General features: G+C 45.4%; 1 protein-coding gene across 1 annotated transcript in view; it reads right to left on the bottom strand.

Annotated features, from left to right (window-relative positions):
• ddb1 (damage-specific DNA binding protein 1) overlaps positions 1-27,773 on the bottom strand; it is a 131,878-nt gene that overhangs the window by 90,967 nt on the left and 13,138 nt on the right. Inside the window, exons 6-12 of the mRNA XM_072465912.1 lie at positions 27,391-27,488; positions 17,541-17,699; positions 15,048-15,131; positions 12,356-12,472; positions 11,126-11,228; positions 10,066-10,141; positions 9,882-9,990 (exon numbers count right to left, since the gene is read on the bottom strand). Of these exons, the coding sequence (XP_072322013.1) occupies positions 9,882-9,990; positions 10,066-10,141; positions 11,126-11,228; positions 12,356-12,472; positions 15,048-15,131; positions 17,541-17,699; positions 27,391-27,488 (746 nt within the window). The remainder of the gene's footprint in view (positions 1-9,881; positions 9,991-10,065; positions 10,142-11,125; positions 11,229-12,355; positions 12,473-15,047; positions 15,132-17,540; positions 17,700-27,390; positions 27,489-27,773) is intronic.

The raw sequence follows: 27,773 nt of genomic DNA, 5'->3' as shown, positions 1-27,773 counted from the left end.
TTCCAACTCCATTCATTTCATGGCAGCCTAAGGTAAATTAAATTATCCCTTTTTCTAAAACCATTTTAAATGTCTCTTTCAGCACCCGAAACCATCCGTACACCACAACATACAACATTTTCTGCAAAGATATCATTATGAAACGGCTGATAGAAAGTGGTGAAATCATGAGAATGAACAAGGTTGAACTGTTCAAGAAAACTGTGAAAAAGCACGAGGATCTAATGCAACATCTTATACCATCTTATTGTATACCATCTTATTGTATACCATCTTATAGTATACCATCTTATTGTATACCATCTTATAGTATACCATCTTATAGTATACCATCTTATTGTATACCATCTTATTGTATACCATCTTATAGTATACCATCTTATTGTATACCATCTTATTGTATACCATCTTATTGTATACCATCTTATAGTATACCATCTTATTGTATACCATCTTATTGTATACCATCTTATTGTATACCATCTTATTGTATACCATCTTATTGTATACCATCTTATAGTATACCATCTTATTGTATACCATCTTATTGTATACCATCTTATTGTATACCATCTTATAGTATACCATCTTATTGTATACCATCTTATTGTATACCATCTTATAGTATACCATCTTATAGTATACCATCTTATTGTATACCATCTTATTGTATACCATCTTATTGTATATCATCTTATTGTAAACCATCTTATTGTATACCATCTTATTGTATACCATCTTATTGTATATCATCTTATTGTATACCATCTTATTGTATACCATCTTATAGTATACCATCTTATTGTATACCATCTTATAGTATACCATCTTATAGTATACCATCTTATTGTATACCATCTTATAGTATACCATCTTATAGTATACCATCTTATAGTATACCATCTTATTGTATACCCTGCTGAAGATATTGAGAATGACACCAAGTGGTAGAAATGTCAATATTAATTCAAATGTGCATTATTTTGTTTATACCGACAACATTCCTTATAATAAAATGTTATTCTCATTAGAATTAGAAAGGACCAGCATCATACATTTTTTTTAGATTTTGATTCCCAGAAATATTTTGAAAAAAATCTAAATATTCTTTGTCTGCTTTCAGAACAGATCAGTTGAAACGCCGTCTCTCTGTAGACTCTCCACAGATCAGATCAGTCATCTCTCTGTAGACTATCCACAGATCACCTTTCAACACCCACAACAGCGGAATATGAGTGACATAGTTTATGTTGAAACCCTTTCTACATCTGATGTCATTGAGATGATTCCTGGAGCATCAGAGACCGAGGGATTGACAACATCAACAGATACAGATGTTGACTGGTATCATTGTTCATAAAGCTCTAAAAGATCATCCTGTCATTCAAACCCTGTGGCCCCCGACCGCTGCTTGTTTAACTGTTGACCGCTGCTTGTTTAACTGTTGACCGCTGATTGTTTAACTGTTGACCGCTGCTTGTTTAACTGTTGACCGCTGCTTGTTTAACTGTTGACCGCTGATTGTTTAACTGTTGACCGCTGCTTGTTTAACTGTTGACCGCTGATTGTTTAACTGTTGACCGCTGCTTGTTTAACTGTTGACCGCTGCTTGTTTAACTGTTGACCGCTGCTTGTTTAACTGTTGACCGCTGCTCGGGCACAACCTTTGACAGAAAAGTGTATCATGTTATCATGTTGTATGTTATAGGCCAATTCTTTTTCTACAATTTTGATGACACTTTAGGGATTCACATTGTAAGTACTGCAGATTGATAGAGGGCCTGGTTTGAACACCCCTGAGGTTGAAATATTCACCCCCTTGATGTGTGTAAATACTGATGTGTAAATATTGAGTATCTGTGTAAATAGTGATTTTTCGCATTTTTCATTTATTCCCATTATCAAACCACTTGCTACAACCTTGATATTATGTGTACATATAGTCTGGATACTTGACTATATGCCTGATAAAAGATTTCTTTGTAACTTAATTGGTTCTTGACTTATTATTACTAAATATGACTCCAGAGGGTAAAACGTCCATTTCCCCGCATTTTAGTCAACTTCAAGATACATTTTCTCATTAACTGCAGGGAGTTGGCTTGTGGATTTTTGTGTGTGAATACTTTATGATATTACCTTTATTAAAATATAAAAAGTTTCTATTCTCCAGCTCGGTGGGAACGAAACTTGCTTTCTGGGGCTCCTACAGATCTCAGCCAATGGCCTAGTATTCATACTCTAACATGCTTTGCACTTTTTCGAAGGCATTTGCTTCTTTTCCCGCCGAATTCAAGCCATTCCTTCGCAATCCGCCGAAAAGTATTACAAGTTGATTTAGTTAGGACCTTAGTCTGTTCATTATAAGTGTCGAGGATGTGCAAACAGCACGGATATTCTCGTTCATGTCGCTGTGAAGATGCGGAACCTCGCCGGTCAGCAGCCATGTTTGTTTACATACAAACCGCATCACAACAAGCTGCGCGCAAGGTTTTCAGGGTTTAATCAACGCTCATCGGTCGAAATAGCGTCACTGCCACATCACTGCATACAGTTAGTCCGCGGCGCTAACAAAAATAGGTCTGTCTTTGGGAGCCGATTACAAGAAATCGGCAGCAAATCTTTTTGTGGAATTTTGTTTTGGGGGTTATTGTTACGAGCTTTATATTATAGAATGTCAAAATTGTATTCTCCACCTCGATGGAATGAAACTGAACGATAGAAATTCTAGCTGATGGCCTAGGGGCAATCTAGCAGGAAGCACAAGCGTTTGAGACCCTGTAGAAGGAGACGTCAGTGGAAGCACTGTCCGAGGGGCTGTGTGTTTTAATACAATCCAACTCATATTCACAGAGATATTAGTCTAATTAGTACCGTGGCACAGCGGACCTTGGGTGCGCCACGAGACCAAGGGTTCAAAAGACGCATCACTGCTGCGTTTATTTATGTGTAAATATCTCATGTTAAAACATGGGCACCTGCGGTTTATGACAGGTGCGGCCTGTATATGGACAAGTTCTTTTTCGTTGTAAATATTGTGTGCGCAGCTTTTATTCAGGGGCGCTGTACAGCCTGAAAAGTACAGTAGGTTTTTCACAGAGGGGATCGTCATTAACCTGTTACATCCTCCTGTGGCCGGCGAGCATTTTCCAAATTACAAAAGTTCTCTTACATCATCACTTTTATTTCCGTGGTCAATACCAGAAGTTATACATCATTTTAAAGCTTATTTTCTCAACAAAACAAATATGTCATTGATATAGCAATTGCCAATAGTTTGTGAGAAAGTCAACTTTTACAAACGCATGTCCTGTTTGCTGTTTATGATGGACGAAACGGCTTTAATTCTGTACATCCTTGTACTCAGTCTGTCCGTAAGGAATCATTGAAAAACAATATCCACTTGTATTTTTCCTGAAGTTATCTGATTTCGAGATATTGTCAAGTAAACAAACTTTTCTTTGTTTCTCACCGGACAAGAATGCACTTGTCCGCCGCTTTTCTCCGTCCATAACAAATGACCTGTTTGACTTATAAGATAGTGTTTGACATCGATCTCTTCCTTAGACTGTTACCTACAGAATGAGACCATCCACAAATTTTTCTGTCACCGGGTTTGTTTGCTACAGCCTCCGGAGGAAAAAAATTCGGCGCTTCCGAAGCGCGCGTCCATCTTTGTTTTTAGCCCTTTGCTTCTGCTAACAGGCACGCAGGAGGCTTTGAGTGACATATTATTCTAGCCAATGAGGCGACCTTTCGACAGGTAAAGAGTTTGACACAGAATTCTCCCTGTTCTCGTGCGTAAGGCTGTCAGAGCCTAGATTTTTCTGCATTTTGCAACTAGATTTTACGCATCACGTTTTCTGATTTTATTAGCCTTTGGGACGCGTATTTTGTTAGATATATGTATTATTATATCAATACAAAAATAAAATAAATATATATATATATATATTTTTTTCACCTCTATATGGGAAATTCATGGGTAAACTCATAAATACACATTTTCACATTTCATTGTTTTTAGCAGTTATAATAGATATTGGTGGCCTACAAAACATCAAAATGTATGTTTTATGATCATAGAGGAGCTAAAATTGTAATAAAACAGTTTGGCACAGTTAGCACATATTTGGATCAATATACTTTTTGATACAAAAAGGTCAACAGCACCAAAATGCCTGTTCCTAGAGATCTGAAACTTTACACAGTTGTTGTCAACAAGATAAACATCATGTACAGTGAACAGCATAAGCACACAATGAAATATGTCATGCTCAGGACCATTACAAATTGACAATATTCAGGCGAGACTGACAGTGTTCATGTGCACATCTGCAGAAACTAGAAGGCCTAAGTTTTCTAATGATGCATCACACTTGCATGTGGAACATAAGATCCTCTTTTAATAAGCAATGCCATGTGGGTCCAACCATTGTGCACAGGGCGAAAATAGGTGGGTGGTAACAGGTTAAGAGAGAATTTCAGTATTTTGTACATCCAGTTTTATCCAAACATTGCACTAATATGATGAAGGAAATGCATCACATTAGGTAAAAATGTTTTGAACTATTATGTAAGCCAATAAAATGTCTCACCATTTCAAGTGTTGTAAATCACAGGAGATAAAGCCTGCTTGAAAGCTTCCAATAGTTACAGAAACTAATATTTCCTGCCATCAAGCAGCAGCCTGTGGTCAAGTGTGCTTATGGTTATTAGTGTTCAAAGAAACTGCAGCTTTAATTAACCACAGTCAAATGTGAAAGTCTTTACACAGCAGACCAAGGATACGGAAGAGAGGCCCACAGAACCATATCTTACTACGGGGATAATTTGATTAATTAATAATATTTAAAATACTGCTTGGAGCTCTTTTTAATATATATTTATGCGTCTTGCTAGAATATTAGAGTGCATCAGGAAACTTGCACAGCTTGTTTAATAAGATTTGAGGTCTCACATATTCTTTTGTAGTTATGCTCACAGAATAAAAGCATAAATGGCGTAAAAGAAGTTATAAGAAAATTAAAGGATATGTAGTCTGCATTATTTGTGGTGTTATTTTTGTTGTTGATTTGAGTATTTCCTTATGCCTATGCATTAAAAACACACATTTAGCATCAGCGATGTTCTTCGGATTGGATTTGTCATTAGCACGCCATCTACAGACTACAAACACAGCAGTAATATGACCGGCATGCTAACATAAGCATGCATGTAATGGATGTAGTTTGACGGCAGAAAGGCTGTGAACAAGTTTGATCAATTAAATTAAAAACTGCATGATTACTACCTGTGTCAAAACATTCCAAAGAAAACTGAAACCCAGACTGCAGCACCCACCGAGAATGAATCCAAACAGCAGATCAGAGCCCCGGGTCTCTGCCTCCTGTGTCCCTGTCATTCCTTTGGCTGATAATGTACACAGTGCCTCTACAGCAGGGGTGTCAAACTATAAGAAATAAATAGCTTTATATATATATATTTGTGCAGGAGGTGAAAGACTGAATCCATATTCATGCAGCAGCAGGAACAGAACATGTTCTCTTTCATAGCATTCGTTTTGATGTCTCACTATGGGATACGCCCCCTCGCGTATTCACAGAAGCCCTATACCAACACACCAGCCCTGAGTGGCTGGCATTGGCAGCATCGTGACTTCGGCACACGCTTTAAATGCCACACACACAACGCTGGCCGTCATTCAAAAACCTCTTCTCGCTTCACTAAGCCAAGTTACCGTATCTTGTGTCCTTAACTACTAGCTTAACTGCGCACAGGTAAGAGCTAACACCTCTGCTGCCGAGCATTAGCTTTTATTGACAGGGCCTCTTGCCACCACACAGGACAGCGTTTGCGCTGACTAGCTTCAGTGATTTTTTACTCTCGTTAGCTCTGATTGTTACCACACTAGGTAGCGACCATGACTAGAGCTGCAAAGCTTTCTCCCACCACGGAGATGGATCCGGACTTCCGGCTTTGCACCCTCGCTGTGTGAATGAGAGGTTTCGCAGGTCTTTCCTTCCTGCTGCTGTCAGACTTTATAACAAACACTTCTAGCCCTGAACATGTGCAAACCTGACTTAACCATGTGAAATACCGACCTAATGTGCAATACCGTCATATTCATGAGCAATTACTGTCACACTCACACGCAATAATGTCACATTCAAGTGCATATAACTGATGTAAATAGTCTTTATTTTACTATTATTATTAGTATTATTTGGTCTTATGCTAGCTGTTTTTATTTTATATTATCTTTATTTTTCCCCTCCATTCCTTTTTAAGAAATGAGAGGATTTGTCTATAGGAGTTTTTGTTTATAAGAGTTTTTGTTTATAAGAGTTCTTCTATTAAGAGTGTTTTTTAAACTTCCTATAAGTCATCTGTCCTTTTCCTCTGTATCTACCTGCGTTGCAACAACGAAATATTCCCCATGTGTGGACAATAAAGGAATATCTTACCGGCGTGCCTCGGGCTGGAATATGCCTTAGCCGCACTGAATAATCCCGGCTAATGCCCTCACTGCTCTCGGTTCAAAGTTGAGAGTCTCCTCCGCGGACTAGTAAGGCAAGCTAGCCTCTCGGAGAGGGACCTAGCCCTGACTGAACCCGCTACCGCAGCAGCCCAGCTCGGAGCGGCTGTTTAGACTGACTCGGCACCGGTCAATCAGAGCCAGAGCTGGGGCTCAGCGCTGGAACTTTTTAACCCCCGTGAAGACCAGCCGCTTCTCCAGCATTATGAGGACGACGGTTCCTTCTGAGAGGAGTGTTTGGCCTTCCTGGAACTTCGAAAGTGTCAGTCTTCTGGAAGGACCACCCTTACTCCAGTAAGAACCCCATTTTGGGGACTTCTTCTCTGGATTTTGTCTATATGGACAAGCTCAGCATGGCCCGTATGCCACGCACCGACCCGATGGTGGCGGCCCATCTTCATGCGGAGCTCTCGGCCACGTCCATCAGACCACTCACCCACCCCTGTAAGGCCGACCGCTTTCAGTCCACTATGGCTGACAGAGCCTACAAAGCGGCAGCTTTGTCGGTAAGAGCTCTCGCCAAGCTGACCACTTACCAAGTGGAACTCTATACGAACATGGCTCACGTCCATAACACTGCGGCGTGGGACAAAATTACCACTGTTGCCGACATATGCCTACGTGTCCAACGTTGTGCTGTGCAGGCTGTGGGTAAATGTATGGCCGCTTCAGAAGAGTGGTGTTAAATTTGACCAATCTGTCCAAGGAAAAAGGACATCTTGGACATGCCAGTGGTTCCGGAGAGAGTTTTTGGCTCTGCACTCGCCTCTATGCAGCAGAGGTGCGAAGCCGGGAAGTTCTGTCTCCCACGCAAGATGGCTACTGTTCAGACGGGCCGAGGTCAAACACGACCCGAGCGGGGCCCAGGCCTGACCAACTGGCCCCCAGGTGGTCAGACGCGCGTGGCTGAGGGAAACTAAACGCGGTAGTGATGCGTCTTTTGAACCGGGGGTCTCGCGGCACGCCCGCGGTCCGCTGCGCTGCGGGACTAATTCGACTAATTTCTCGGTGAATAGGAGTTTGATTGTAATAAAAACACACAGCATTTGAAGTTTAACAAACAAAGAACAAATCATAGCTGCCCCCACTGCCCCCTCTGTCCTTGGTTACTCTATCGGTGTCTTCACATCTGGTTCATCTGCTTTTTTGACTAGCGAGTCAGGTCTGGCCAAGAAAGTTTCTTTTGCACAATATTGACAGCCAGTTGTCTTTGGAACACGCCTGCGGTCCACTGCCTCGCCTTGGGACGAATTAGACCAATTTCTCCATGAATATGTCTGATTGTAATAAAACACACAGCGTTTTGAATCTAAAAATATAGAGATCACGACGTGTCCCCTGGACAGTGCTTCTACTGTCCACTAGAGTCTTCTACAGTGTGTCAAACGCTTGCACTTCCTGCTAGATTGCGCCCCCGGTGGCCGCTTGGTAATTAGATTAGATCTAATATTAGATATTAATTTATACATTTATGGTGAATCTTATTTTCTGCGGATCAACAGAATTTTCTATAAAAATGTGTTTAGTTTTATTTCTAAATGTTATGTTTTGCAAGTTTCACTTCCATGTTGCTCAAGAAAATACTATTGTGGTCATGGACTTTTTACTTTGCCATCTAATTCTCCATCCCTCTCCAAAATAACCCGCAGTACAAAACACTATGGACAAAAACAAACCCCAAGCAACGGCTGCTTTAACAATGTTGAGATTTATGTTCAGAGGTCAGAAGCTGGCATCTCTCCCAGGAACCAGTTGTTCTCTCTTAACAGACCGAGGCCGAGGCTAAAGCTGGAAGTTTAGATCCTGTGTTCAGCTCCCTGCGGTGGGGGAGACATTCAACACTATTTACAATCTGACCCCACACAGGCCGGCCCAATCCAGCAGCAGCCATGTGAGTAATATTCAGCAGAGGGTCAATACTGAGCTGTGGATCCTCAGCGGTGGGATAGTCTTTTATGGTAAGTGCAGTGCTTTGTTCACGTGTGGCAGATTGAGAGCTCCAACAGAAAATTAATGAGAAAGAGTGAGTTTGTGCAGGAAAATTACACTTTTTGTAGCTTTCTTCTTAGAGTGCATTTTGTGTTCGTTGTATAAGAATGGGAAAGTGTTTATATAGTTCAGTGTATTGTCCCAAAACTAAATGATTCAAACCTGATTTTGTGCCTAAGGAAAAAGCTCCATAACACAATCATAAGCATAAAATGCATAAATGTAAGACGTATGTTGTATGAGGGTCATGTAACATATATCAACTGAGTTTCTGTACCATCATATCAAACATATGCCATATAACGATACTTATACTATAGACTATAGAGTTCAGCAGCACAAGCTGAATGTCAGTGTTCAACAGCTGCTGGTCACAACATGACATCTGACCTCCCTGTGATGTCTCTTTGCTCCGCTCATGTGCAAACTGCCATTAAACCCCCTCATTTAAATGAGCTCTCTGAGGACCATGGTCACCTTGTGCACACTGCCCAGCAGAAGGAGCAGAGGTCAGAGGTCAATGTGCAGGGCAGAGGATGAAGCAAAGACACAGGACCTTCTCCAAACAGAGGAGACTTTTATCTCTTCTGGAGTTTGTCTCACTCTTCTTCTCTGATCATTGAAATACAATGGACACCAGTTTCAACTTGTTAATGACATACACATATATAAATATACATACTATATATAAATATATCAGATGAATTCACTGCAAACCTAATTAGCGATTGATAACTGTAGCGACTATTCAGTTCTTTCATGTTTTACTCTCTGCAATATGACTTCATCAGGCCAATATTTACTTTTAAAAGCTTAGCGTTGGTTAAAATGAGAGGAAACCCATGGGACAAAAGAGGAACAGGAAAACAGGGGAATTTAGAATCAGAACATCAGATTGTGCTCAATGAAATTAATTAAAATTGTTTTTTAAAATGCATTTGCTTACTGTGTAATGTCACAAAACAGGAACATTTGGGATAGAGAGCTTTGTGAGGCTGAAGGAGAGGACCTCATAAACCGGATTCACCAAGTGTGAATGAAGCTAAATATAACCCCAGGAATGTTTCATGAGGGAGCAATGTTAAACGGTTTTAAAAGCTGAAAAGGTTCATCATTATTCATCATTTGTTTAATTGGTCTGGACAGAGCGTGTCGTTTTGTGCATTAAATATACATTCAAAGGACATATATTATTTTGCATTATACTGTATCTGTGAATTGTGAATACAGAGTATTGTTGTTGAACACTCCGGTCTCTTCCATTCTACCTTTGGAAGATTCAAGCCTGGACAGACTGGGGCTGGAGTGTGTTTATCTGTGACACGACATGCTGGTTTCACTTATCTGCACAGACCTGAATGAGCTGCTGGTGAGCTACGTTGCCGCAGTAAAAGGTCTGCTGGTTGTCCACAAAGCCCGGCAGCTCGGTCTCCTCCACCTCCTCCCCGCTCAGCATCAGCACTCTAGGGCAACAGGCTCCAGATAAGATAACGGGCCCCAGCATTGGCTCGTCACTTATCCAGCCCGCAAACACTCACCGCGTCTGGCCCACGAACGATAGCACCAGCATGTCGTCCGTCTCCTTGCCAGCCTCCGAGCGCAGCGGCCACAGACCTGACGAGAGGACAAACCATTCACATCCAGCAACAGCGGGCATCAAATGAGAGGACGGAGGGAAGGGTGAGAGCAAAGGTGGGGATGTGTGCTAAAAAATGTGTGCACAAGTCGTACACAAGGCAATCCAAAGTGCTTCACAACAGGAAAAGATGCATTGAAATCAGAAACCAGCTCATGACATAAAAGAGAAGAGTGCAAATAGAATCATGTTCAGGGCGTTTGTGATGTACAACAGAGGCTTCTTCTCTGGTCACTCAGAGCTCGACTGTGGCTGACTCTGAGCGACGTGAAACGACCCAATCACAGTCAAGTGTGACATGTACAATAAAGGCTTGTCTGTGTGCATGAAGGACATGGTTCAAACTAGTGGTGATACGGACAGTTTAGGCCGATACTGATGTTATGGAAAAGCCCTGTTGTCGTACGCCCTGTTGTCGTACGCCCTGTTGTCGTACGCCCTGTTGTCGTACGCCCTGTTGTCGTACGCCCTGTTGTCGTACGCCCTGTTGTCGTACGCCCTGTTGTCGTACGCCCTGAATTTAACATGCGTTATAGAATGCCTCATCTTTATAGGCTTAGACAAACCCATCTTAGCCACTTCCCATTTCAAAAGTGACCCGATGTCCCAAAGCTCTGGAGCCTGAGGACTTAAACCCACTGATAACTTTAACAGATTAAGAAGTGTCTGGCAGGGTTAACACCATTGATTATCCATCAGACAACCTGCTGCTTCCATCCACTAAACGAATACAAATGTGTGGACATGGATTTGGCCCGCGTCCCCGCTCCCGTGCAGGTGCTCTCCCTGCCACCTGCTCCCCTCTCACGACGGGGCAGGAGACGCAGCAGCTGGCACGTCGTCCAGGCAAACAGATATGAGGCTGGAGTGGCTGCGCTGGGGGATTAGCGGAGAACAGGTAGAGCTAACGTGGGAGCTAACGTGTGATGTGAGGTGTGGAGGAGGAGCAGACACGGGCAGACCTTTAATTCCGGGCAGGTCGATGCTGGCATGTTCGTGAATCCCAATGCCGTTGCGGATGATGCGGAGGGAGCCCTCTTTGAATGCGCCAGAGCACGTCACCAGCTGGGGAAGCAGAGGGAGGGAAAGTAGGCGTCAGCAGTGAGGACACACAGAATTCAAAGGGCATTTATGCAGTTCTAGCAGTGCGTTTGACATTTCCTCTTGAATGGAAAATGAAAGACATTATCAACCAAACAAAGACTGAAACACGGTCACTGAAAGCTTCGAAATGCAACACATTTACAACTAAGGTGCAATAGTGATGGAAATCAGAAACAAGGGGCCGTACTTGGCCTCCGGGGCGGTTCCAGGTCGGATTGTGCTCCTCCACGACTTTAATGCTGGCGTAAAGAGACTGGACTTGACCGCAGGATGGTAACAGTCCATATATGGTCATAGTGATAACTGTTCACCATGTATCTATTCTGCGCAATGCGGACTCAAGTGTAGCTCTGTGGACTTTTCCCCAGTCTGCCCAGAACCCGGAGGCGCTGAGCACACGGGAGCGGCTGATCCTGAAGTGCACACCCCCGGACTGCTGCGCTGACCTGCAAGAGTCCCAGTGCCACGCCCCAAAAGCCATTCAGCCTGGGCTTGTCATCAGTTTTGAGGCGGACCGGGCCCAGAGCACATGGATCGACCGGACGCACTGATGCGGATGAAAAGGAACTAAACTCTAACATCACAAACTCTTTCCACGCTGTGATATCCGTTTGGAGGGATGAACCAACCAGAACCAGGTGAACTCTGGGTTTAGTCCATATGGAACTGAATTCCTGCCGAGATGCAGAACCGTACAAGCGGAAGGCCGGGGTGTTTGTATTGTAAAAGACTTTTACCTTGAGTCAATTGAAACAAAAGACACAACATGACACCCAGCAAAATGAAACTATCAAACTAAACACACTGCTCTTCTGTGCGGCAGAGAGAGTGACAGGAGAAGTTTCTTTTGGAAGACTCAGAACAAGCTTGTGTTAATAACGTGCGAAACAGTGTGATACATCAAATATTAAATCTCTCCATATAGTTCAGAGGTTCACACTCCAAAAATAAGCCTGTTTTAAAGTGTTTGAAGTGAGAACATGACTTCCTGTAGAGTCTGGATTGGCTGTTGCTATGGCTGTGCTGGTGCTGACCTCCTCAGCAGAAACAGTGGGAGAGGAGCAGGAAGTGTGTGAGAGTGGTTTTACCTGGCCCTGGCCCTGTCGCTCCAGGTCCACCACACACATGTCCACAATGGGCCCCAGGTTGGTGAAGGTCTCCATCACCGTCACAAACGAGCCCTGGTCATTGCTGTCCACGTTCAGCTGCACAAACACAAAACACACACAAATGGAGACATCCTCCTCTTTTCTTCTTTCTCTCACATTACATCACATAAGTGAAAAGGAGCACAAAGAAGATACATCTTATCATATGTGCCCCATTCTCCAAAATAAAACAAAGTGTAAGACAAAATACATTCGGGCCTGACACATTATAAATGGCTCAATAGTTTCCCCAACTTCCAAGCAATAATTTAAATATGTACAATAACCTCAAAATATTTAACTTGATGTAAAACTGACATGTTATTTCAAATTTTAAAAATTAAATAATAATAAAATTAAAATGTGATTTCCTGTTCAACTTTTCATACAATTTGTTTCGGTCAAACCATTTTTTCTTTTTCACCATTTCTTTATTCACTAATCTGGTCATATCCTTTACATTCCTTCCAGACCCAAAAAAATGTCGTCCGCAAAAGGAACAAATTGAAGTATTTCTGAAGCGTCACAAACTGTACCACTTGTTGTTCGTCTTCTAATGAACCAGACGTTCATTTCAACTCATCTTTTCCATAACAATGCCGTTTCATTAATACTGTTTCTTGGTTTAAAGGTCAGATACCTCTTTGAGAGCTATGAATACTATAGAGCCTCGTTAAACCAACCCAACCCGAAACAATAGGTCAAATGCTCCCGAGAGGACGCGCCGGGCCCTGCTCCCGAGGGGGGCCCCGCTCCCGAGGGGACGCGCCAGGCCCCGAGTGATGCCTTGAATGCAGAGCAACAATAAAGTCTAATCTAAACTTATATTTGTTTATTTTCAATTGCTGTGGTAATATTTTCAGTCAATTTCATTCAAGCTGAAACTGACACTCACTTAACAATTAAAGGCGGTTTGGACGATTTTTCGGTGATTTGAGAACGCAGGCGGAAGTGCACATGCCACTCCCCCGTGCACATGCCACTCCCCCGTGCACATGCCACTCCCCCGTGCACATGCCACTCCCCCGTGCACATGCCACTCCCCCGTGCACATGCCACTCCCCCGTGTGGACTGATACATCACACACGTGCGTTTGTTTATTTACGCAACAGAGCGCATGGCATCGCTCGTCTCCCGTAGATTTCTGTCCACTTCTGCGTCAGCTCGAACTGTCTTTCTCGTCTTCATTTTGCCCCGTACACTGAGGGAACTATATTATGATAGATCCATGCGCTTAGGCACGTGGAAACGTGGGGACGAGCCTGACGCGGCTGCAGGTGAGCGGTAGGTGCGTTTTATGATCGATACGTGGCAGGACAAATGATTTATCCACGCCACGAGGAAATATGATAAAAAAATTGCTGAAATAAATCGTCCATACCACCTTTAATGTTTGATTTCAGTTGGCAGATTCCTTCAGTAAAATAATTTAGTCTTTAGTTACAGATACTGTTTTTGTCTTCTGACTTGAAAAGTGCAATTACTTTTGATATATTCATTGTAGGAAGTGAAAGACAGAGAATATGACACAAAGGACTTTGTAATAATGGCCATTGTTCAGCAGCAGATTTCCTTCTGCCAGTTCATTATTGTGTTTGTTCATTATTGTGTTTGTCCCTGGTTGAGCCTCACAATGCCTCTGCGTGTACATTTGTCTGGAGAGATTGGGACTTTAATTTACAAAATACTCTTCCAGTTCATCAGATTGGATTATTCACCATCGCGTACGTCTGTGTTATGTTTTCAGTTCTACATTTGATGAAATCTCTATTAGTTTCTTTTCTTTCTACACGCATTAAGCACTCCCTTTGGTAACCATGGTTTCCTGTAAGTTTCTTTCCCCTTTGTCATATACTGTAATAACTGATACTGTTTTAGGTCAAAGCTGTGTTTAGATCTTTAACAGAAATGATTCAGGATTCATTTTCAGTCCTTAATCTTACATTTCAGTGTTTTTGTCACAGTGATGGTAGTTCATAAAATGGGGATGTGATTTGTTCTGCCACATTTAACAATAGTCCCTTTAATATGAGTGAAAATATCATCAATAAGAGTCCATGGTTTCTCCAGTGGGTCTGGGTATGAGTAGAATGAGACCTTTACTATAGATTAAATCAAAAAAATTTGCAAATGTTTTAGTTTTAGACAAATTCTAAACCATCTCTTCTTCTGCTTGGAGTGAGGTGAATTCAAAGTCTGTTGAGAATGACTTTTGGATGAGAGTCGAAAACGTCCAGTCCAGATGATACAACTGAAGCTTTTACTACAATGAACCCTCCTGGACGACTGAGGCATCACACAAACTAATATACCAACTGATTATATTTCATATCAAATACTCTAATGATGTTTTTAAATGAATTAAAATGTTTTGTTAAAGTTAATCTGAGGTAGAATATAAAGCTGGGGTGCTGCACACTGAACGCTCCTTTTACAGTCGTTATGACTGTTGAAGCGTTCTCCAGACGCGCTGCCATCTGACCAGTGTGAGGGTCAGGACACAGATGACCGGGTCATAGCCGTGTTGAGGCCCGTGATGTACATGAGCACTTTGCATTTAGGCACGTCTTCATTCACTTCCTGGTTCCTCCATGAACATGAGCGTGCGGAGAGCGTTAAATGGGCTCTTACCTTGACGAGCTGAGAGTCTCCCAGTCTGGAGCCCACAAACACCACTCCGTTATCCAGGTACGTGAGGCACTCTGCAATGGACGTCTGTGGACCACAAAACACTGTCACCGCACAAACACAGGGCTGAAAGATTAAGATCAACTCATTTACAATTTAAATCACAATCTGAACAGACACAAAGTGGTTTGAAGAGGCGGAGCTGCTCGTGCACACGCTCACACCACACTCAGAAGCAGGAGATTCTCATTTTGGAATTCATTATTATCCGTCAACATAAAAGAGAAATAAAGCTAATAAAAACACATTTACTACTGATTATGTTACTGTGTTCAGCAACGTAAAGGGATTGTCAGCAAATGATTTAAGTTATACAATCATGATTATTGGTAACGCAACAGTACCTAACGCAGTACTGTTTAGAATAAGTAGCACAGTATCTTTAGAGACATTACTTTTAGAAGGAAGTAATGAGAGAACTTAACAAGTTACTCTTAAAGTAACGTTGTTGCACAACCTCACAACAGAAGCTCGGCCGATTCTAAAATAATTTAGTTCTTCAGAGGTGACTCTGGCAGCAGGAAACTTGTAACCATGGAGACACATGGACGTGCCTTACATCATGGTTGCAGATTTCACAGGAAATCGGACCCGAGCACTCAAAATAAAATTGAGCCGACTGGCTTAAAGGAGAAGTCATGGAAGGTGAAAGTTTCAGTCGACACATCAGAAACGAGTCTCCAAAGGGTAAGACAGGTCAAGAGAATTTGTCCTTTTTGGGTCAAAACTACACATTAAGGTCCCAAATGTTAACGCACCTGGACATAATAAACGGCTTTCCCCACAGCACTGACTTTCCCCATAATTACCAGCATCAGAGATCAAATGTTCCAAGTCCATAAGCTGTGACAGTGTCATGTGTTTACTGTAATTGCAGCTATCGCACACTTTAAATGAGCTACAATTAGGTGAGCACTTTGAAATGTTTGGCTCATTAAGTCTTCTCTTTGTATGAAAACATGTTCATGATTGTCTCAGTAATGTGATTATAGAAATAATTCAAGCTGTTGGGAGCTCAAAATTGTGGTCAAATTTATTTTGATTAGACCGTTCAATTGATATTTCTTTCTGAAGTCAAGTCATGGATTAAGTTTATTTTCCATAGTGAATGTTAAAAGCTTGAAGCAAATGAAGCAAACGAGGCGTCATGTTTGACCCTGCACACTAAATGTACGCCATACGCACAAGTGCAAAGATGCATAAACCTCCAGAAACACAAAAGCAGCAAAGTATTTGTACCTGCCAAGGCCAAAAAGAGTGAACCACCACTCAACGAAGAACAGAATATCAAGATAAATGCAAACGTATAAACTGTAAACCGACGGTAAATTTAACCTTAAAGGTTGAATGGAGGCCAAATCTGAGTCTCATTTCCTCGTGGCGTGGACTGTCCATTAGTCCTGCCACGTATCAATCAACTCTCCTACTGCTCACCTGCAGAGCCTCGTTCACCTGCAGAGCCTCGTTCACCTGCAGAGCCTCGTTCACCTGCAGAGCCTCATTCACCTGCAGAGCCTCATTCACCTGCAGAGCCTCATTCACCTGCAGAGCTTCGTTCACCTGCAGCCGCGTGCAGCTCATCCCCATGAGAGCAGCACGTTTCCCTGTGTCTAAGCGCATTGATCTATCATAATATAGTTCCCTCAGTGTAGGACGGAGAAAGACAGTTCGAGCTGACTCAAAAGAGACGGAAATCTACGGGAGACGAGAGATGTGATGTGATCCGTCGCACTAGTAAACAAACGCACGTGTGTGTTGTGTCAGTCCACACGGGAGAGTGGCATGTGCACGGGGGAGTGGCATGTGCACGGGGGAGTGGCATGTGCACCGGGGAGTGGCATGTGCACGGGGGAGTGGCATGTGCACGGGGGAGTGGCATGTGCACGGGGGAGTGGCATGTGCACCGGGGAGTGGCATGTGCACGGGGGAGTGGCATGTGCACCGGGGAGTGGCATGTGCACGGGGGAGTGGCATGTGCACCGGGGAGTGGCATGAGCACGGGGGAGTGGCATGTGCACGGGGGAGTGGCATGTGCACGGGGGAGTGGCATGTGCACCGGGGAGTGGCATGAGCACGGGGGAGTGGCATGTGCACGGGGGAGTGGCATGTGCACGGGGGAGTGGCATGTGCACGGGGGAGTGGCATGTGCACCGGGGAGTGGCATGAGCACGGGGGAGTGGCATGTGCACCGGGTAGTGGCATGAGCACGGGGGAGTGGACTGCATTTTCTGAAAATCGCCGAAAATTCGTTCATAACGCCTTTAAACCACAATTTCTTTTTTAGGAAGAATTATTTTTAAAATATAATTTCCGCTAAAAATTGTCCAGATGCCCAGGTTAGGACACAGTACAGGTGCTGATGCTAATCAGGTACTCATCAGTGACGAGGAAGCTGAAGAAGATTGTTTAATCGGTTTTCACGGTTGCTGCTGTTACCTCTCCGAGCAGCTCCACGTGTAGGTCTTTGAGAGCCACAGTCCCGTCCATCAGCTCCTCCTTCTCCAGCAGCAGCATGAAGAGCCGGCCCTCCATGTCCCCCAGCAGGTAACGCGAGCCGTTGGGGTCCACGCGGTTGTGGCACACGATGGTGCTTTGCTGTGGTCACACAAACACAGGGAATGTTAGAGAGTTGAGTAGGTGTGGCCTAAAGTCTACTGTTCTACAGAGCCTTAGCACACGCTCAACTATTTAGTATGACAAAAAGTACTATGTGCAACTTTTATTTATGTTCAGAATGAGAAAACATGATTAGTCACATGGCACTAGTCTGCACGTGAGATCCACTGATATACACAGTAAGATCAGGAAGCTGGCCAGCCAATAGTGGGGAAGGGGCTGGACTGACAGAGGAGGAGGCCTAAAGTCAGGACTCTTCTCCACTTGCCCTTCCACCCGCTCCACAATGTGCTCGTTAGCCGCAAGAGCTCGTTCAGTAATCGACTGATACTGCAGCTCGTTACAAACATCCCGACGGACTTCAGCCCAAATGTGGAGCGAGCGCTTTTGTACACGCCCACTTTTCCACCCAGAGTTTACACTTCAAGGGCGCTGGTGCTAAGTGCGGGTCGAGGTGTTTGTCCAGAGGAGATTCTCTGCACGCTGCTGCCTCTGGTGTCGATGGTGAGCACTGCACGTAACGCTCCGGGTGCTCTACCACACACTTTTGCTTCACATTTCTTTAAGCTGCTCCTGAGAACATGGTGAAAATATTACAAATCATATAATTTATTTATATGTTTACTACTAGTATTCAAGCACATTCTTACTCTGTGAACTTTGCTCACAGACAAAGGCAATAAAACATTCTGATTCTGAAGTAAACAGAAGTGTCATTTTGGGTTGAGAATGTATACGCGGTGCGCCTGGTGGTCAAGCGGCCCGGTGGTCGAGCGGCCCGGTGGTCGAGCGGTTAAGTCGCTCAGTTCACCTCCAGTGGAAGCATCATTTGTTCACTTCTATAAAGCATAAAGGAACATCCAGGTCGACTTCACAGACCTACAGTGCCACCTGCTGTTCAGATAATGAAACTCTTGGAGCCCTTCTATTGCGCTCACATTCACTACAAAGGGAGTGATTTCCGATGGGGCCTTTCTGTGTGGAGTGTGTTTGTTCTTTGTAGGTTTCCCCTCCTGAAACATCAGACTCCTCCCCTCCTGAAACATCAGACTCCTCCCCTCCTGAAACATCAGACTCCTCCCCTCCTGAAACATCAGACTCCTCCCCTCCTGAAACATCAGACTCCTCCCCTCCTGAAACATCAGACTCCTCCCCTCCTGAAACATCAGACTCCTCCCCTCAGTGGGACTAATAACATCAGCCCAGGGACGAGCACTTGAGCTACACCTGGTTCAAACATCTGTCCCGAGAAGGTTCATACTATGATAAATAAATACACTTAAGTAACGTAAGTACATTTACATGGCTAAATGTAAATGCACTGCTGCCAAATGTGTACTTCAAAGTGTAACTAAACATGCATAACAATTATAGTATGTTTAACAGTCCGGGTCATAGTCTTCAGATTTTAGAGTTAACCTTTTTAGTTTAGAAGAAACACCCTCTTCAGGAGGAACAGTAATTACAAAAATATCTTTCTGGACGCAGGACTGTGGCAGACATAAGAGTCCTCCAGCCCCCACAGCCACAAGAGGAGTGGGCCAGCAGGACCATGTTGTGCACAGCTCCTTTAGCCTCCACATAACTGCTCATTAGACTCCACAGTACAGTCGTGTAAACGTATCCCAACCAGACAAAACTACAGCAGCAGAACACCACAGTCACACGTGTTCCTGAAGCACAGAACGCTGGACTGAAGCTGGATCTGAACATGACAGAAGGAGCTGCTTCCTTTACCTTTGGAGCTACATCATGGGGTCAAACATAAAGTCCATAGGCAGAGACTGTGCTTCAGCTGTGTTTGGAGACTGACCGTCCGAACCAGCAGCAGGAACAAGAGAAGTAAGGACTCTCTGCGGCTGTTTGATAAAACTACAACACCCACATACACGGACTACAATTAACACACCTCATGCTCCTCTACAGCACCAGTTTTAAAAGAGAAGAATTTAAAAGAATTTCATCATGACAATGTACAGAAACAATTTGTAACTAAAACAGCTGTTGGATAAAATGCTCCGCCATAAACCACAGACTGTGCGACCTCTGCCTGTTTATACAGAAGTTTAAATATGAACCAAGCTGAATAAATATTCTATACAGACTCGCCATCAGCAGCAGCCTCTGTGAGAAAGGGCCAATATTCCACTAAATCCTGTCCTTAAGTCCAGCAGCAGCGGGCGTTTAGGGCTCCAGCAGACTGTATGCACATCAGCCAGGCAGTTTTGTTTCCATTTATTTGTTGAGACCGGGACAGTGCACCACATGCAGGACCCTGAAGAGGAGATGTGCAGGACCAGGTTGTAGCTCAGCTCATTTCCATCTGTGGCCAGTGACAGCTCTGTGGCCTTAAAAGCTTGTACTTTCATACGTTTACAACGTTTGGTTTATGCTAATAATTGTATTGTGCCTGTCCGAGGCAGTAAAACTTGAATTCCTTCCAAACTCATGGTGCAGAGATCAGCTGTGTTCAGAAACCTTCGGAGCGATGTGTGCAGTGGAGTGTGGGATGCCTCATATTGCCTTGACAACGATTAGGAAGCTCCCGAGGTCCCTATGCTAAAGGAGCTATGAAAGGAAGCACGCAGGTTTCTTTTCCTAACTTTACTTCTTAACTGAGACCGTCCTAATCATGGCAGACGTGACGCGCTTAAGGAGCCACGAGGTTCTTTACCAGTGAGACTCAAAGGAAAACGCTCATATATTTAGTTTTGTTTGGTAAAGACCAGGGACAAGTTCTGCAAATTGGGTCTGGCTACTCGGATACTCGGATACTCGGATACTCGGGTACTAGGATACTAGGATTCTAGGATTCTAGGAATTACTCCCGGATGCGTAAGTATTACTCCCGGATGCGTAAGTATTACTCCCGGATGCGTAAGTATTACTCCCGGATGCGTAAGTATTACTCCCGGATGTGTAAGTATTACTCCTGGATGTGTAAGTATTACTCCTGGATGTGTAAGTATTACTCCTGGATGTGTAAGTATTACTCCTGGATGTGTAAGTATTACTCCTGGATGTGTAAGTATTACTCCTGGATGTGTAAGTATTACTCCTGGATGCGTAAGTATTACTCCTGGATGTGTAAGTATTACTCCTGGATGTGTAAGTATTACTCCTGGATGTGTAAGTATTACTCCTGGATGTGTAAGTATTACTCCTGGATGTGTAAGTATTACTCCTGGATGTGTAAGTATTACTCCTGGATGCGTAAGTATTACTCCTGGATGCGTAAGTATTACTCCTGGATGCGTAAGTATTACTCCTGGATGTGTAAGTATTACTCCTGGATGTGTAAGTATTACTCCTGGATGTGTAAGTATTACTCCTGGATGCGTAAGTATTACTCCTGGATGCGTAAGTATTACTCCTGGATGTGTAAGTATTACTCCTGGATGTGTAAGTATTACTCCTGGATGTGTAAGTATTACTCCTGTCTTTTGTCAGTGCTGATGCTCCTGGATGTGAACATTTATATAAAACAAAGACGAAAGAAGAACATTCCAAGTTGATACATTTCCAGAAATTGTTCAAAACGACTTTCCAAGTATTAAGGCTCCAAGAAGACATCTCTGATCCAGCGGCGTCCCAGTCCCCTCTCCGCACGCGGCGTCCCAGTCCTCTGGAGGCGTCCCAGTCCCCTCTGCACACGCGGCGTCCCAGTCCCCTCTCCACACGCGGCGTCCCAGTCCCCTCTCCACACGCGGCGTCCCAGTCCCCTCTCCACACGCGGCGTCCCAGTCCCCTCTCCACACGCGGCGTCCCAGTCCCCTCTCCACACGCGGCGTCCCAGTCCCCTCTCCACACGCGGCGTCCCAGTCCCCTCTCCACACGCGGCGTCCCAGTCCCCTCTCCACACGCGGCGTCCCAGTCCCCTCTCCACACGCGGCGTCCCAGTCCCCTCTCCACACGCGGCGTCCCAGTCCCCTCTCCACACGCGGCGTCCCAGTCCTCTCCACACGCGGCGTCCCAGTCCCCTCTCCACACGCGGCGTCCCAGTCCCCTCTCCACACGCGGCGTCCCAGTCCCCTCTCCACACGCGGCGTCCCAGTCCCCTCTCCACACGCGGCGTCCCAGTCCCCTCTCCACACGCGGCGTCCCAGTCCTCTCCACACGCGGCGTCCCAATCCCCTCTCCACACGCGGCGTCCCAGTCCTCTCCACACGCGGCATCCCAGTCCTCTCCACACGCGGCGTCCCAGTCCCCTCTCCACACGCGGCGTCCCAGTCCCCTCTCCACACGCGGCGTCCCAGTCCCCTCTCCACACGCGGCGTCCCAGTCCCCTCTCCACACGCGGCGTCCCAGTCCCCTCTCCACACACTGCATATTGGCTTTATTGTCATCGTCTACTGTCATTTCTCACTTGGCCGAACTTCCACAAAACTAATTTGCCCAATCCCTCTTATGCCGACATTGCTTACATCTTTTGTCGAAGCCGAGTGTATGGATTTGTGAAGGGGAAAATAAAAACCCTCGCACCTCTGGAATGGCAGGTAATTAGCTCGTTATATCTTGGTCACCAAAGACGGCTTTCAAAAATGTATGAATCATTTCGCAGACACACATTCTGCATTCATCTTCCCTCCCGGCCCTAGCGTGACAATTTATTAATAAACCCCTGAACATTGTTGTACGCTTTGTGCCGGGGCTTAAGAGAAGTGTCGCTGCTGAATACTAATGATTTAAATAATCACTGGAACTTTTACAAAAGCGAACTGAACTGAACTATGGGCAGAAGCGATTATGTGGTGTTTTTAAAAGCACAAGCATATAAAAGCAATGTACACACACAGTTTATATAGATGCTGATGCTAATCAGGTGTAGGCTCAATAAACAGACTTGTGTACAGCGATAACTTGGTAACTTTTACAGCTATCCCGTACTCTTACATGTACAGTACAGTCCAGACATCACATGGACAGCATCATCCAAAACCTCGTACATGGAAACAACACTACTTAACATCAGGTACTCATCAGGGATGAAGTGTGGATGTGGCGAAACGTCTTGTTTTTCTAAAAACAGTGTCCAGATGATAGAACTGAATCTTTTTCAACTTCACAAAGGTTAAAGCAAAATCCAGAGTTGAACTGAATATGTTTACTTCATGTCTAGAAACACAGACGGTTAATGTTTGTGAAAATCTTACATACCCCTTATTTATCCATCAACCAGTTCAAAACATCTGCATTTGGCCATTAAACTCCTTCTGTGCTCACTTTCAATGTCACTTTAAAAGGCCCGTGGCAGCGTGTGACATCTGGTGAGCCATGAGAACATCACCTCATTCTTCTCCTTCACACGGCTCCAAACATCACACCAATAAACAACAGAGGATTTGGATAGAGACAGGAAGATTTGTTAGCTGCAAAATGTTTGGCAATATTACTTTAGCAATTTAGCAATATTAATGACAATACTGTTAAAATTTTGGCTGTAACGATTCAGGAATCTCACATCTTTTAAGTGAGTGTAAAGACAATTAATATGTAAATGAGACTCATGCTCATCTGATGATGATGATGATGATGTGGAAGAAAGTTGTAAATAAGACTTGGTGTTAATTTGTTCAACAACTAATTTTATTTGCAAGTTTTCTGTTTTATTTTGAAGAAAATGTAAATGTTTAGAAATTAATTTGTTAAGTTTTTTTTTTAAAATAAAATATTCACACCTCTCCTTGAACCGACACCTTAACGTGGTGGAGGGGTTTGAGCGCCCGAATGATCCCGGGAGCTATGTTGTCGGGGGCTTCATGCCCCTGGTAGGGTCTCCCAAGGCAAACAGGTCCTAGGTGACGGGTCAGACAAAGATCGGTTCAGAAGCCCTTTATGATGAGTTCACAAACAAGGCCGTTTACGTCGCCCGGATCGGCGTCACCGGGGCCCCATCCTGGAGCCAGGCCTGGGATGGGTGCTCGATGGCGAGCGCCTGGTGGCCAGGTCTTACCCCACGGGGCCCGGCCGGGCACAGCCCGAAGGAGCGACGTGGGGCCGCCCTCCCGTGGGCCCACCACCTGCAGGAGGATCCATAAGGGGCCGGTGCAGAGAGATCTGGGCGGCAGTCGACGGCAGGGGCCTCGGCGACCAGATCTCCAGACACAGAGACTAACTCTAGGGTAATGGAATGTCACCTCGCTGGGGGGGGGAAAGAGCCTGAGCTTGTGCGATACCGACTAGATATAGTCGGCCTCACCTCCACGCACAGTTTGGGTTCTGGAACCATCTCCTCAAGAGGGGCTGGACGCTCCACTTCTCTGGTGTTGCCCGCGGGGAGAGGCGGCGGGCTGGTGTGGGCTTATAGCCCCTCAGCTCAGCCGCCACGTGTTGAAGTTCACCCCAGTAACAAGAGGGTAGGGTCCCTCCACCTTCGGGTGGGGGACAGGTCTCTCACTGTTGTGGCGGCCTACGGGCCGAACAGCAGTGCAGAGTACCCGGCCTTCTTGGAGTCCTTGGGAGGGGTGCTGGACAGTGCACCGACCGGGGACTCCGTTGTTCTGCTGAGGGACTTCAACGCCCACGTGGGCAATGACAGTGACACCTGGAGAGGGGTGATCGGGAAGAACGGCTTCCCCGATCTGAACCCGAGCGGTGTTCAGTTATTGGACTTCTGTGCTAGCCACAGATTGTCCATAACGAACACCATGTTCAAGCACAAGGGTGTTCATCAGTGCACATGGCATCAGGACACCCTAGACCGGAGGTCAATGATCAACTTTGTTGTCGTGTCATCTGACCTCCGGCCGCGTGTCTTGGACACTCGGGTGAAGAGAGGGGCAGAGTTGTCAACCGATCACCACCTGGTGGTGAGTTGGATCCGCTGGCGGAGGAGGAAGCCGGACAGACTTGGCAGACCCAAGCGCATTGTGAGGGTCTGTTGGGAACGTCTAGTGGAGCCCTCTGTCAGTAGGGTATTCGACTCGCACCTCCGGGAGAGCTTCTCCCATGTCCCGGGGGAGGTTGGGGACATCGAGTCCGAGTGGACCATGTTCTCCGCCTCCATTGTTGATGCGGCTGCTCGGAGCTGTGGTCGCAAGGTCTCCGGTGCCTGTCGTGGCGGCAACCCCTGAACCCGGTGGTGGACACCGGAAGTAAGGGATGCCGTCAGACTGAAGAAGGAGGCCTATCAGGCCACTCTGGCTTGTAGGTCTCCGGAGGTCATCGACAGGTATCGGCAGGCCAAGCGGGCGCAGCTCGTGCTGTCGCAGAGGCAAAAACCCGGGCCTGGGAGGAGTTCGGGGAGGCCATGGAGGAGAACTATCGGTCGGCACCAAAGAAATTCTGGCAAGCCGTCCGGCGCCTCAGGAGGGGGAAGCAGTGCCTCACCAACACCGTTTACGGTGCGGGTGGAGGCCTGCTGACCTCAACTGGGGATGTCGTCGGACGGTGGAAGGAATACTTTGAGGATCTCCTTAATCCCTCAGTCACGTCTTCCGAAGAGGAAGTAGAGACCGGGGACTCGGAGGCTGGCTCATCCATCACCCAAGCTGAAGTCACTGAGGTTGTTCGCAAACTCCTCGGTGGCAGGGCTCCGGGGGTGGATGAGATCCGCCCTGAGTACCTAAAGTATCTGGATGTTGTAGGACTGTCTTGGTCGACACGTCTCTGCAACATCGCGTGGCGGTTGGGGACCGTGCCTATGGACTGGCAGACTGGGGTGGTGGTCCCTCTGTTCAAGAAGGGGGACCGCGGAGGGTGTGTTCCAACTACAGAGGGATCACACTCCTCAGCCTCCCGGGTAAGGTCTATTCCAAGGTACTGGAGAGGAGAATCCGACCGATAGTCAAACTTCGGATTCAGGAGGAGCAGAGTGGTTTAGGTCCCGGTCGTGGAACACTGGACCAGCTCTAGACCCTCCATCGGGTGCTCGAGGGTTCATGGGAGTTTGCCCAACCAGTCCACATGTGCTTTGTGGATCTAGAGAAGGCTTTCGACTGTGTCCCTCTGGGTGTCCTTTGGGGGGTGCTCCGGGAGTACGGGGTCCGGGGCCCTTTGCTCAGGGCTGTCCGGTCCCTGTATGACCGGAGCAGGAGCTGTATTCATTGCCGGCAGTAAGTCAGACCTGCTCCCAGTGCATGTTGGACTCCGCCAGGGCTGCCCTTTGTCACCGGTTCTGTTCATAATTTTTATGGACAGAATTTCTAGGCGCAGTCAGGGGTCGGAGGGTGTGGTCAGGGGTCGGAGGGTGTCCGGTTTGGGGACCACAGGATTCCATCTCTGCTGTTTGCAGACGATGTTGTCCTGATGGCTCCATCAAACCCGGACCTGCAACATGCACTGGGACGGTTTGCAGCAGAGTGTGAAGCGGCTGGGATGAGAATCAGCACCTCCAAATCCCAGGTCATGGTTCTTGACCGGAAAAAGGTGGCTTGCCCTCTTCAGGTGGGTGGGGAGTCCTTGCCCCAAGTGGAGGAGTTCAAGTATCTCGGGGTCTTGTTCACGAGTGAGGGAAGGATGGAGCGTGAGACCGACAGGCAGCGGCTGCAGTGATGCAGTCGCTGCATCGGACTGTTGTGGTAAAAGAGCTGAGCCGAAAGGCAAAGCTCTCTATTTACCGGTCGGTCTACATTCTGACCTCACCTATGGTCATGAGCTTTGGGTAGTGACCGAAAGAACAAGATCGCGGATACAAGCGGTCGAAATGAGTTTCCTCCGTCGTGTGGCTGGGCGCTCCCTTAGAGATAAGGTGAGGAGGTGGACTCCTCCCTCGGGAGGTGTTTCAGGCATGTCCCACTGGGAAGAGGCCCCGGGGAAGACCCAGGACATGCTGGAGAGACTATGTCTCTTGGCTGGCCTGGGAACGCCCGGGTTCCCCCCGGAGGAGTTGGAGGAAGTGTCTGGGGAGAAGGAAGTCTGGGAGTCCCTGCTCAGACTGCCGGCCCCGGATAAAGCGGCAGAAAATGGATGGATGGAAAATATTCACAAATACATTTGAAATAAATAATCTTGTTACATCAATGGAAAATATTGATTATTAGTCATTTTCGTGTTTTGCTATGAAACTATCAAATTGCTATACAAATTTGAAAAAAATTAGGGATAGTTTAGCAGCGCTGCTATACAACAGAACATCCTTCATCTGAGCCCTGGATTGGTTTTGATTCAACAAAGCTTAATAAAGGCCATCTTTAAAATTTGAGTTAAATTTAGGCTGCTCTTCACATGATGAATGTTTGATGCTTTCTGCCTCATATTCCACTGAGAGCTGCTTTAAACACTGAGTCTTTTCTTCAGTTTGGTCAAGTCCGCGCGTGCGTGATTTTTCAACACACATTATCATCAATTTCAGATGGAACACATATGGTGACATCTCAGAATGGTGATGCATCGTGGCATTAAGCATCGTTACACCCTTGTTACGTTACAGTGATTGATCCTTTACATTATGAGCCACTCTAACCATTTGTAACAAGGACCAATCAAAGGAATAAGATTCATCTTAGTTTTTTACATATTTGTGTCATGACCTGGTTCACATCTCACCATAAAAAGGAGAAACAAAACTTTACTGTGAAATGATTTTACTTTCGTCATCAGAAGAAATGGCTAAAAGCAAAATGTCAATTATTTTATTATGTCATCCAACCACACTGCAAATCTGCCTCTAATATATACTATATCAAAAATATTATCAAGCTAAACACATTTTAAAAAGTGCATTTCTTACCTTGATTGTGGGTGGAGCAATGGCCAAGTACTTGTCTCCGTTGTGGTACGTGATGGACTCCTGCCCTATGATTATAGCGCCTCCAAATGGCTCTGGGACTGAAATACAACACACGGTTACCATGGTGAAGGCCATTAGAACAGGCTCCTCCATCATCATGAGGCAGCGGTCCTTTTCCACGACACACTTCAACTGAAAGAATCACAATCTGAAAGCTTTATTGCCATTGAACGACTTTCACAAACATGAGACGTGTCCTGGTGATTCAGTGCAACATAAAACCATGAACAATGAGAAAACATGCAGTGTTTTCCAGACTATACGTTGCACCTTTTTTCATAGATTGGCCGGGGTGCGACTTCTGTGATATTATTAAATCGTTA

The sequence above is a fragment of the Eucyclogobius newberryi genome, unplaced genomic scaffold (genome assembly GCF_026437365.1).
Source record: "Eucyclogobius newberryi isolate DKJ021-1_F unplaced genomic scaffold, fEucNew1.0.hap1 SCAF_5, whole genome shotgun sequence".
Taxonomy (NCBI): domain Eukaryota; kingdom Metazoa; phylum Chordata; class Actinopteri; order Gobiiformes; family Gobiidae; genus Eucyclogobius; species Eucyclogobius newberryi.
This window is presented reverse-complemented; position numbering and strand designations above follow the sequence as displayed.